The sequence below is a fragment of the Mytilus trossulus genome, unplaced genomic scaffold, assembly GCF_036588685.1.
Source record: "Mytilus trossulus isolate FHL-02 unplaced genomic scaffold, PNRI_Mtr1.1.1.hap1 h1tg000373l__unscaffolded, whole genome shotgun sequence".
NCBI lineage: Eukaryota > Metazoa > Mollusca > Bivalvia > Mytilida > Mytilidae > Mytilus > Mytilus trossulus.
Genome location: NW_026963340.1, coordinates 1,745,883 through 1,759,384, shown reverse-complemented (window position 1 = coordinate 1,759,384; position 13,502 = coordinate 1,745,883). Strand labels below are relative to the sequence as shown.

General features: G+C 32.3%; 1 protein-coding gene across 1 annotated transcript in view; it reads left to right on the top strand.

Annotated features, from left to right (window-relative positions):
* Positions 1-13,502, top strand: part of LOC134701987 (uncharacterized) — a 42,685-nt gene that overhangs the window by 20,174 nt on the left and 9,009 nt on the right. The window contains exons 12-16 of the mRNA XM_063563097.1: positions 4,748-4,888; positions 5,999-7,642; positions 8,384-8,458; positions 11,950-12,156; positions 13,444-13,478. Of these exons, the coding sequence (XP_063419167.1) occupies positions 4,748-4,888; positions 5,999-7,642; positions 8,384-8,458; positions 11,950-12,156; positions 13,444-13,478 (2,102 nt within the window). The remainder of the gene's footprint in view (positions 1-4,747; positions 4,889-5,998; positions 7,643-8,383; positions 8,459-11,949; positions 12,157-13,443; positions 13,479-13,502) is intronic.

Sequence of the window (13,502 nt, the reverse complement as noted above, 5' to 3'; positions counted from 1 at the left end):
TTGGTGTATTTAGATTTTTTTATGCCCCACCTACAATAGTAGAGGGGTCATTATGTTTTCTGGTCTGTGCCTCCATTCGTTCGTCCATCTGTGCCTCCATTCGTTCGTCCGTCTGTGCGTCTGTCCATCTGTCCCGCTTCAGGTTAAAGTTTTTGGTCAAGGTAGTTTTTGATGAAGTTGAAGTCCAATCAACTCGAAACTTAGTATACATGTGCCTTATGATATGATCTTTCTTATTTAAATGCCAAATTAGAGTCTTAACCCCAATTTTACGGTTCACTGAACATAGAAAATGATAGTGCAAATTTCAGGTTAAAGTTTTTGGTCAAGGTAGTTTTTGATAAAGTAGAAGTCCAATCAACTTGAAACTTAGTGTACATGTTCCTTTGATAACATCAGTCAAATTTTAATGCCAAATTAGAGAATTTTTCCAATTTCATGGTCCACTAAACATAGAAAATGATAGTGCAAGTGGGGCATACGTGTACTGTGGACACATTCTTGTTTAATGTGAAATGAATTAAGAATTTAACGCTAGGTTTACTTTAAGTTGCAACTTACACTGTCATTGATTTAATGTGAGAGTGGGACATTTATGATTTGAAAAATAAGAATAACTGTATTTTGCAAATTGGAACAAAAATGTATTTGATATTTGAGGTATGTGTGAAAGTGTAATATTTTATTAGAAAAATCAACATATGTTGACACTGGTGACAAAATGGAGGTCAAGATCAGTATTGATGATTTTCACTATTACTGTTCAGCAGTTTTGGTTCTTGTGTTATTGAAAAATTTGGGGACTCAAATAAATGTTATAAAAGCCAGTTTATTGTCAGACAGCTCTTGTTTGAACTGTATACAAAATGTTATTCTTTAAAGTTTTTACATCAATAGGTATGAAGTTTTAGCCACTTTTACAAAAGTCTTTAATTTTAGACTTTTGTAAAAGTGACTCAATTAGATAATATTTCATTATGATAAACTAATTTAATACTGCTCATATAGGATATTTTACATTTCTTTGAAGCCCCTGAGGCCAATCTTGGTAAGGGTATAGAGTTAATTAAAGTTTGTAATATTCTTCTGAACATTAAGTCAATTGATATGTTGTGTAATGTCATGGTAACACAAATATTTCACTTTGAAAGCACCAACAAAAATGTCTTATTTCCAATATTTGCACTGTTTTTAAAGATACCCAATTTAGAGGGCCATGTCAGGAACCTTTAGTTGTATATTGGTATCATGTTGGCGGCGTCCTCGTCCGAAAACATTTGGTTTTCACACTCTAACTTTAGTTAAAGAAAATAGAAATCTATGAAATGTTAACACAAGGTTTATGACCATAAAAGGAAGGTTAGGATTGATTTTGGGTGTTTTGGTCCCAACAGTTTAGGAATTAGAGGCCAAAAACAGGTCCCAAATAAGCATTTTTCTTCGTTTTTGCACAATAACTTTAGTATAAGTCAATAGAAATCTATGAAACTTTAACACAAGGTTTATGACCATAGAAGGAAAGTTTGGATTGATTTTGGGAGTTTTGGTCCCAACGAATTAGGGGCCCAAAGGGTCCAAAATTAAACTTTTTTGTTTGATTTCATCAAAAAAATGAATTATTGGGGTTCTTTGATATGCCAAATTTAACTGTGTGTTTAGATTGTTAATTTTTGGGGTTCTTTGTTATGCTAAATCTAAACATGTACTTAGATTTTTGATTATGGGCCCAGTTTTCAAGTTGGTCCAAATCATGGTCCAAAACTAATATGTTAAGTATTGTGCAATAGCAAAAAAATTTCAAATGCACAGTACTCAGCAATAACAAGAAATCTTCAATTGCACAGTATTCCGCAACAGCAAGTAATCTTCAATTGCACAGTATTGCGCAATAGCAAGAAATATCTAATTGCACAATATTGCGCAATAGCAAGAAATTTCTAAGAGCACGGTTTTGCTATATAGTAAGAAATATTCAATTGCACAGTATTGTCTCATTTTCAAATTGGTCTGCATAAGGTCCAAAGGGTAAAAAATTAAACTTTGTTGGATTTCAACAAAAATTGAATATATGGGGTTCTTCAATGTGCTTAATCTAACCATGTATTTAGATTTTTAATATTTGGGCCCAGATCAAATTGGTCCACATTGAGGACCTCAATTTGAGATCATTAGGGTCTAAAATAGAACATTATTTGATTTCATTAAAATTGAATTCTTAGCGTTTTATAATATGCTGAATCTAACCATGTGTTTAGATTTTGGATATTGGACTTAATAGGTAAATATCTAATTTAAATTTTTTAAGTTTTTAAGTTTAAAGTTCTCAGACCACACTCATTTTGTGTCAGAAACCTATGTTGTGTCAACTTTTTAATCACAATCCAAATTCAGAGCTGTATCAAGCTTAAATGTTATGTTCATACATGCCCAAACTGTTCAGGGTTTCGACCTCTATGGTCGTATCAAGCTGTGCCCTGTGAAGCATCTGAATACTGTTTAGATTAGAGATGTTGTGTTTTTGAAACATTTATCTGATTTCACTTTTTATTCTAAAGATAATAGTTTGTATGACAGCCGCTATCCTGGAAATAAGGCATTCAGCTTAAATCCTTAGCAATAAAGTAGCACCTAGGCAGTGAGTTTATTGCCTACATAATGTTAGGCATTAGTCTTAAATCCTGAAAAATATGTGCAGGCATATAACTCAATTCCTAGGTGTTAGCTTATTGACTACGATTTAGGCTTCATACTTAAGATCACTTTTTGCCACTACCATATACATGTACAAAACAATAAATAACAATAGCTATTGATTTTATATTTCTATAGATAATGTAAAGAGAATGCTACCCAAATCAAATGATACTACAGAACACATACCTGCTCAAATTGAAATGAATAGTCAAGAGACAGCCAGTTGCAGTAAAGGACCAAAAAAGGATAGAGGCCCACCACTTAAATCCTCTATGGGTATATTTATTTGAATCATTTTTTATGTAGGGTTTGTAGAACATTAAGAGTAGATTTTAGTAATTATCTAAACTAGGCTTTTTTATGAAGTTAAGAATGTATTATATTCAGTGATCTGAATTTATGAATTTATTTAATGAATAATGTAAACAAGTCCAAATCTTTGTGTTCTTGAAATTTCATAACAAATTGACAACATATTGTTGGGTTACCGACCCTGTAATGATGATTATTTTACAGTTTCAATTATTGTCTTGAATTTATCTACAGGAAAAGTGAAATTGAAAAAAGTAAAAAAAAAATAAGCAATTAAAATCTACAAAAAAGTAAGAATGACTGAAATTGTCAACCATCTTTTATAAGAGTTATTGCCCTTTTAAGAAGATATTTAGACAATTTTTGGGTGTAATCCTAGTTTTTACAATTATTTGTGTAGCTTATTTGCAAAATTTCAGTGATTTATAATATTTTTTTTTTTATGGCAGTTGGTTTAGATGCAGGAGATGCCAGTCAAAATGAAAGTTACAGTAAAGATGGAGGTAAACAAATTTATGCTTTTTTGTCAATTTTGCAGTGATTTCAATTGTATTGATTAATATTAACAGAGTTCCTTGAAAGCTTTTTAGCTCACCTTTCCCTTAATATAATTAGACCGTTGGTTTTCCCTTTTGAATGGTTTTACATCAGTAATTTTAGGGCCCTATATAGCTTGTTGTTTATGTGAGCCAAGGCTCCATGTTGAAGGCCATACATTGACCTATAATGGTTTATTTTTTTTATGAATTGTTATTTGGATGGAGAGTTGTCTCATTGGCACTCACACCACATCATCCTATATCTATTAAGTTTTTGCAATAACTTGGTGTCTTTTGTCGCTTCTGTTGTCCGTCCTTCAGTGTAGACTATTTCAAAGATCTTTTACTCTCAAACTACTTTACCAATTAAAGCTGAATAATTTTTAATTGATTCGCTAATAGGGTCTTTGCATGGGAACTTAACACTTTTACTATAATATACCAGTTGTTGGCATGACACGGGTTATGTTCTTCTCATATATGTTATGATGGTATAATTGTGTGCAGTGGAAATGCACAAGTTCTTTCAAACTGACATAACATTTATTTTTTATTTTATAGAACATAGAATAAAAAACTGTTCTACTTATTCCAAGCAATCATATTTTCTTTTCTTTTAACTTTGATGTCACATCTATCTCTGAAACAATTTTAAATTGAATAAATCTATTGTTACAAAAAAGAATAGATTTTTACCACAGGGTGTGAAGAGCAGGGTTTCTCGAAACACTTGCTTCTACATCCAGAAAGTACAGTCCATTGTTATTCATAACAATAATTTTTTTTTAATAGCATAAACAGAAGTGATTACTAGGATAGTGTTCATTACAATTGCATAAAACATTCAACAGCTATTTAGATTTGGATATTGGGCTCTGTTTTTAAGTTGATCCACATTAGCATGATTAGGGTCCAAAGGGTCAAAATTAATATTGTGAGAGGCTATTTAATTTTGGGCCTGTTTTCAAATTGTCATCTTTGAGGTCCAACATACAAATGTCTTCTTTTAGAGAATCACTGAATGGAATTAAACCAAACATAGCAGGAATGTGCCTTATGAGGGTGACCAGATTATTTTTTTTTTTATCTAGGACAATTAAAGTACCTCTTCCCCAAGTCACTTATTCTTAAAAATGTCAAATTGTTTTAAATGACAGTCAATGTCCAAAATATCTGTTTGATATATTTTTATTTTCATACAGATAATATTGAAAGAATATCACCTGCATTCAATGATACTTCAATACGCATACCTGCACAAAATAAGATGAATTGTCAGGAGACAGCCAGTTGCAGTGAAGGACCAAAGAAAGCTAGAGGCAGACCAGTGAAATCATCTACTGGTATATTTATTTCATTAGATTGGATGGTCTGTTTGCGAAGCAATAAATTTGAGATATTTGATATACTACAGAAATGAATTTGAAATTGATAACATATACTTTTATAGCCTATAATATGAACACAAAAAATATGTTGTAATGATGAAACAACCCTCCATCCAAGATCCAAAAGTAGTGAATATAAGCAATATAGATCATACTGACTTGGGACAGGTATAAAAAACCGCTCAACAATACGCACAATATGCACAGTAAAACTAGTAAGAGAGGTCTGAATTTGATGTCAGAATATGAAACAAAAGAAAATAAACAAAATGACTTTAATATTTTTCCTTAATCTGTAGACTATCTGCCTTGTGAAATTAGCTTTCGTAATGATGATTTTACTTATCATTTTTTGGACCACAAGGGTTGTCCTGCCATTTTTGAAGTTATAAATGAATACTGTACGCAATTGAGTAATTCACTTACAGAAAAAAGAGGGGGGTGTCATGAACCATCATTCCAAATTTATATGTTGGGTCATAGTATGATAATTTGAAGTATGTATGTAATCTTTTGTAAAAAAATCTTCTTCTCTGAAACATATGTGTCAAATTTATCCACAATTCTCATTAGGTTATTTGGTTTTAAAAATGTGTCGAATGACCCCACCTGCCAACAATAATGGTGGCCATAGCTAAGATCAGAACATAGGGGGAAAATGTAGATTTTAGTTTATCTCCAAAGCATTTAGAGTAAACACTGACCAGTTCTACAACACATTGTTTGGTTGCTGCCCCTGAGCTAGTAATTAACAGTAATTTTGTAGTTTTTTTTAGCTCACCTGGCCCAAAATAATCTATGGTAATCTTTTCCTGAAGGTAGAAAATCCTAAGTTAAACCTATCTTACTGTTAAGTGCAATGTCTTTGTTTTTGGTAAAAAAGCACATGCTCAACAATTATTTTTAAGCTTAGAAACAGTTTTATTTTTGTAGGCGGAATACAGTCCTCAGCACATCTCCTGCTTTCATTATTCCCTAAACAGAAAAATTAAATTAAAGTCATGAGTGGCTCTCTTTTATTGAATGAGTTTTTATTAACTTGATTCTTTTAAATGTTTCTTTCAGGAGAAAAAAGCAAATCAACAAGGTCAAAACCTTACAGACCCTGCCCTTTCTGTGGTCTCCTTATGGCTAGATTGTCCAATCACATCCTTCGCAAACACAAAGATATTCCTGAGGTCAAAGTTTTAAAAAGGCTGCCCCATCAAGATCAAGTAAAGCAAATGGCTAACCTGAGGAAAGAAGGTATTTGGAAAGCTAATTTAGACCAGGTGAAAAAAATGGAGGATGAAGGATCTCAAGCAGAAGTAAAATATTTTAAAGAGAGGGAGCATGGAGCAGGTCAACTTGCTTACTGTTCTTTATGTAAAGGTTTTTTAACAAAGTCTTACTATAAGAGACACAGATCCACATGCACTGCAGTTGAATCTACAACAACTACAGCGAAAGCCTTAGATCCAGTGCATATTGCATCTCCAAAGTTTACTTCTTCATTTAACTTTGATGTTCTAGCAAAATTCCATAATTCTGAGGTAGGAAATTTATGTAGAACAGACAATCTTATAACATCATTTGGGCTGCAGATGTATAGAAATGTGGAGGCTAAGAAAAGTAAAAAAGAAGAAAAAAGAAAATCAGTTATGTCAGATATGAGGAGACTGGCACATTTATTGTTAGAATTTAGAAAACAATGTGAGATAAATGGTGATGCTGAGGCTAAATCAGCTGTAAACATGTTTGACAGAGGCAATTTTCATTCGTTGGAGTCATCCATTTTAGCCCTAACAATAAATGAAGAAACTGGGCACACAAAAGCAGGGCTAAAAATCGGATATGGCTATCTCATAAAGAGAGTTATCAAATATCTCACTGGAGAATTTCTCATCCAAAAAAAAGATGCTGAAGTTGATGAGATTAAGCGCTTCGGAGATCTATTGGAATTTTGCTGGCCAGGTATATTTGGGGATGCAGAATATAAAATAACTGTACTAAGACAGAAAGAATTGAGGATGCCATCTCGCCTTCCAGATGAGGATGATGTTAAGATGTTGAAAGAATGGCTGGAAAATAAAATTAAAGACATTAAAACGAAATTCCAATTTATAACTTCTAATGAATATGCTGAGATTAGAGATTTACTTGTATGCAGATTAACACTATTTAATGCTCGAAGAGGAGGCGAACCTGCTAGGCTTTTACTATCAGAATGGGATGATGCAGAAAATGGGGTCTGGTTTTCGCAAGATTCAGTGGAAAAGGTGGAGGACCCCATTGAGCAAAAATTATTATGTGAATTAAAGATTGCATACCAAGCAGGAAAAAGAAAGCTTGTGTCACTGTTAATACCCCAGGATTGTTGGGATGCCATTAGAATCCTTGCAGATGAAAAAGTTCGAGATGATGCCGGCATTGGGAAAGGAAATAAATTTTTATTTCCCACAACTGCTGGTAAAGATGAACATGTAATTGGATGGAGTTGTGTAAAAAAATGTTGCAAAAAAGCCAGACTTAGCAAGGACATCACTGCTACTGATATGCGACACAGGGCTGCAACTTTATATGCTGCAATGGACATCCCAGAAAAAGAGCGCCGATTATTTTATTTACACATGGGGCACAGTGCAGACATGAATAGAGATGTATACCAGTGCCCTGAATCCGTGAGGATAACAACATCTGTTGGGAAAGCTCTTCAATGTTTAGACAGGGGTAAGTACATTGTTAAGGATCATAACCCTTGGCTAGCAAAGATGTAGTTGAGTTTTTGATGTCATATAATTACAATAGTTTTTATAATAACTCCCCTCCTTCATAAAATCAGTCTTGTCATTCATTCTATCCATGCACTCCATGAAACTTTGCATACAAGATTAGGCGTCGTATGTATAGATATAAGAAGCAAGACAATAATGGGGGTAAGTCCCAACATTAGAGTTTTACATGTTCATAAAAATAAAATGTGATATATTGTCAGTGAGACAACTCTCCATCCAACAGTAAGTAGTAAATATAAACAATTAAAAGTCACAGTACAACCTTCAGCATGAGTCCTTGACTCACTTTGCTACAAATGGCCCTAAAATAACTTTTATAAAACAATTCAGGCAATACAAACACACAGTCAGATTTATTTAAAACGCCATAATGAAATATTATATGACACAATTAAACATAAGATATATATATATACATAAACTATAAAGGTCTAAAAATCAGAATTAAGAGATACAATATAACTGAAGATGCTGGAGCCAAAACAATCAATTTTAATGAAAACCTACTAGTTACACTTGTCAAATGATGAAGACAAATATATATCCTGAACCAAATTAAACCTATAGATGAAAAATAAGTGTCTTAAGATTTTTGCAAGCAGATGTGGTTCTCAACTCTGATTGAGGTTTGCCTTTGCGTTAAATGTTAATGCTGAAAGTTCAATTTTTTTTGCAGGAAACATGAAAGCTTCCTCATCAAAAGTTGCAGAGACTGGTCCAAAAAATCCAGAAATTACCTTCTCTCTTAAAGGTTAGTCAAATTTAATTAGTAAAATGGTTAGGTACATACAGTACTGTGAAAGTACTTTAATTCTTGTGGTTTGAGCAACATTTACATCTTCATTGGTTTTTAGATTCATTGATTTTAGTTTTTCAAAAAAAAAAATTGAAAAATTTAAGCCATTACATATGAAGATTACAAATTGTTTGAATTGACAGAAACTGCAAAGTAACCATTGACCCATGTAAGTTATAACAAACTCACTTAAACCCTGAGATCTTGTGATCAACAGATTAAAGACCATCAAAGGTGTTAATTAGGTCACCTAAAGAAAACAGTAACATGAACTTTTGATATAAATGTATCTTGAATTTTAAAATAATTCTTATCAAAATCAAGCCCAGGATAAAATTACTATTTCCCATATGTACGAGAACTATGAGGATATAAAATTCACACTTTATCGTACTAGCATCTCACTACCAGAAATCTGACTTTCATTTATCAAAATTTTGTTTTTATAATAATTAAAAGATTAAAAGTTGCAGTTTAGATTATTAAATATTAAATGGGTATCATTCTGCATGCAGTTGTAGTTCATAGTGTGTTTGCCCTGTGACTTTTTTTTTTATAATATTCTGTACTTTCACAGTTTACTAATTATATATGACCAAAAGTGATTATGTTATAGTGTAAAGTGGTTTCCTTGCGTAAATTATGTTTTTTTTATTATGGTACATTATCAGAGGAGTGTTTATATTTTATGTAGTTTTCTTTTGTTATTCATATTTTTATATAGTATTTGTATTGTTGTGCTGACTGGTCTTTTCCATTTAGTTGCTCTCTAATATATCCTATTATGTCTTTTACTACTTATTATATATGAATTTCATTCAGTCTGCCTGTAGATGGATGTCTATCTGTTGGTCAATACATTTTTTTAGTGCAACTCTTTCTCACATTAACAATGTTTTGATGAAACTTAACCTTGGTACTGGCATTAAAATACAGATATTGTTTTAATTAATTTGCTGTTAGTCTGATATATGATTTGGAATTTATCTTAAAGGGACATTAGCTGTAAAATTGAATTCATGTTCTCTGATTTGAATCAAATTCTCATTTGGGATTTATAACTATGTAAAACATTTATCCAAATTATAAAAAGTCTAAAATTAACACTTTACCGTACATTTGCTCAAAATATGTAGCTTTATTTTTAGGCAGTTTAACTGCCTTATACAAGCACCCTGGATTTGTGTTCTACCCAATAATTGCTGAAATACTTGCCATTGTTATTATCTAGCTGGATTTTATGTTATTTATAACTTATTGGACAGTTTTTCATACTTTTAATTCTGATTTACAAAAATATGACAAGAAACACCTTAAATGATCGTCGATTTTTCCAAAAGTTTTGAAGTTGCACATAGGAAGTAGAGCACATATGTAGTTTATTATCCCCTGAGCTTTTGGCTAAGATGTCAAAAACAAATGTATGAAATATTTAATCGCTGAAAATCTCTAAAGACAAATAGTTTAGATTTCCCTAATGGCAAAAATTGAAGGAATCAAATGAATTATAAGGGGGTCTCTAGGGTAACTGTATACCATCCTGTTTAAGAACTTGGAAACATTTGAGATCCTCAACCCTAAACCATAATTATTCATGTATTGGACAATATACTAGTAACTAATCAAATGAAATATAGGGGGGTCCCTGGGGGTCGCCCACTCCTCCTGTTTGAGAACTTCATAACCATCAAGATCCCCACCCCTACACCATATATATTCATGTATGGAACAATATAACAAATCATATTAAATATAGGGGAAGTCCCTGTGGTCACCCCATCCTTCCTGTTTGAGAACTTTGAAACAGTGGGGATCCCAACCTCTAAATTAAATAAAATATAGGGGGAGTCAATGCAGTCACCCCACCCCTCCTGATGGAGTTATTGGAAACAGTCAAGATCCCCAACTTTAAATTAAACCATATATATTCATGTATGAGAACTTATCAAATGAAATATAGGGAGAGTTCTTAGGGTCACCTTACCCTCTTCTGTTTGATAACTTAGAAACAGATGAGATCCCCATCCCATAACCATATATATTCATGCATTGGACAATATAACAAATCAATTGAAATATAGGGGAAGTCACTAGGATCACCCACTCATTCCTGTTTGAAAACTTGATAACAGTTGAGATCCCCACCCCAAACCATATTAATTCATATGACAAGATAAAAAAATAATTGAAATATAGGCGTAGTCCCTAGGATCACCCCACCCCCTATTGTGTGTGTTTTGAGAACTTGTAAAAGATTGAAATACCAACTCCTAAACCATATTCATTCCTGTTTTTCATTTAAAAAAAGACTGAATGACATACAAATGATAGTGCAAGTGGGGCATTCGTGTACTTTGGACACAATCTCGTTATAATTACCTGTCATTTTATTCCAAACTTAGACATCATAGACTTGGGGTGAAGGTGGGGGTCATTTACATTTACTATGAACTGGTCAGTCAGACCTCACCTTTGATCCCTGTAGTAGTAAACATTTGTCTGATTTGTGTCTCATACCTTTTGTACTGTAGAACACAAACTCAGTTTTCTTTTCAGGAAAGCAAGTCCATTCATACTTTTACAAGCTCGTACTAAAGTCAAATTGAAATACTAACAGTCAACTTATATGGACATTAACTATAAACTAGAAGAACTGCAATCATTGCGAATTTGTACCACTGCAGACTCATGACAGCGAAAAAAATATACTTGATATATGTGTTGCTTTTGAAAACCTTGATAAACTATGAATTATTTGCATAAATGTACAATTATATATGAATGTTTAATGTTTGTTCTTTTAAATCTTTGAAAATAAATTGAAGCAATATTACCACAGTTTTCATAATTATGTTTGCCTTGGTTTTTGGTTATCTGCCTACAGTGCTTACAGCGGTTTTATTTGTGTACATAAGCCTAGATGCCACCTAAATAATTAACTGTTGAGTTGATCTTCAAAATCAGTTGTATTAGTGTTTTGGTTTAAATATTTCAGCCTTGAACATCACTGAAGAGACATAATTTGTTGAAATGCACATATGTTGCAATAAATTTGGTAGTTTATGTTATTTATATTATGCATTGTAAGTGATTATAATACTTAATGAGATGATCAACAGAAGTCACAAAAAAAAAAAGATCAGCAACCTTTAAATGTAAACAGTCAATTGTTGTAAATCTTTATACATTAATAAATAATGTGGTTTAAACAGAATTTTTTTTCTTAACCACATGACCACTGAATATGTACCCGTTTTTACAAACTGATTAGGTTGAGGAATGATAAAATAATAGTTTTTGTGACTGTCCTTAACATGATTAATGCTTGTAGTAATTGCCAGATTGCAATATCAGGTTCATTCATTGTCCATAGACAATAAGATCAAAAATATTATGTTGTTAATGAATAACAGAAATATTTAAATGTTGATTACTTTTGATTTCAGACTTTTTGAATGAACTGGTGGATGATAATGTTGCAGTAAGGGCAATATCAGGAAAAGGATTGATAGAGGAAGATGAAGTAGAACAAAGACCAGAAAAAATAAGAGCTGCAAGCTGCATGAAAGATCTGATGCTACAAGATGCAGCAAAAGAATACTTCACAGATGATGCTTGGCTGGCAGCTGAATCAGTTTTTGATTTACTTCCAGGTATGAAGAATGAAAATAATATGTTTCATGCAAAAATCTATTTTAAGCGCCTTCTATCCAATAGGTCAAGTTTCTTTTAATTTGGCGTCATCTTCTATATAAACATCCATAATTTTTTTTGTCCTCTCAAACTGGATAGTGGGACCTACTGAAAATTTGTATACTTCAATGTCAGGAGCTTCAGGACGTTTAATTTTGGTGCTTTTGGTGATTTTTTTTAAATGGGCCTGTTTTTAATTGGAATATGCATTATCTCCGTGATATGACATCTGTATTTATGTAGTCACCCTAGTAGTGCACATTTTTTGGGATGATCATGCATGCATAAATTTTTTCCATTTAATTCCATTTGGGTAGTGTATAAGTCAATAGAGTGGTTAATCGTGCATGTGAATTTTGTGAGTGGGATTTGGAATGTTAAACATTTCAAAAGGTGTAAGAGTCAATACTTTCTTTAAAAATCCATACCTGTAAGTTGACATAAAAATGTTAACTTTGCTTGGTAATTTGTATGCCCAAACTATAGCAGGGGGACATTTGATTTTACCCTTGTCTGAATGTACCTACGTACCTCTCAAAATTTGTTTCTGTTCTCTAACTTAAGTTTGCCTCAATCAAATGTTATGTAACTTGTACACAAGGTGTATTATCACAAAATACAGATCAAGTTTGAATGATGGTAGTGTCACTCTAACCATTATAGAGTTCTGTCCCTTTATAAATGGGAAAATTACAAAATTTTAAACATAACTTTGCCTCTACCAAATGTTATGTACAATGTTTATTACACAAAACACAGATCAAGTATGACTTTTGGTGGTGTCACTTTTACCGTTCACAGTTATGGCCCTTTATAAATAGAAAAATAGCAAAAATTTTAGTTTCTGTTTTCTGACTTGAGTTTGCTTAAACCAAACATTAGAAAACTTATACACAATACTTTTTACCACAAACACAGATGAAATTTGGTTGCATCATTTGAATCATAATCTGGTTAAAAATGGAAAAATTGCATAATTTTTAGTTTCTGTTCTATTACTTAAGTTTGTCCCTACCAAACATTATGAGACCTATACACAATTTACAATACTTGTTTGCCAAAAAAAACCAGAACAAGTACATGTTTGGGTAGTGTCACTTTTCAAGTTCTTGAGCTATGTCCCTTTATAATTTTTAAACAGGGGCATCATTTATGGACACAACATGACAATCTCCATTTATTTGTGTTTATCTCCAATATGTTATTCTGAACATTTAGATATCAAACTGTTGGTGTTTTTTTTTCAGACTGTAGTGATGATGAATCTGAGAGATCCCACATGGTAAATATCACCCTATAGCTAGTT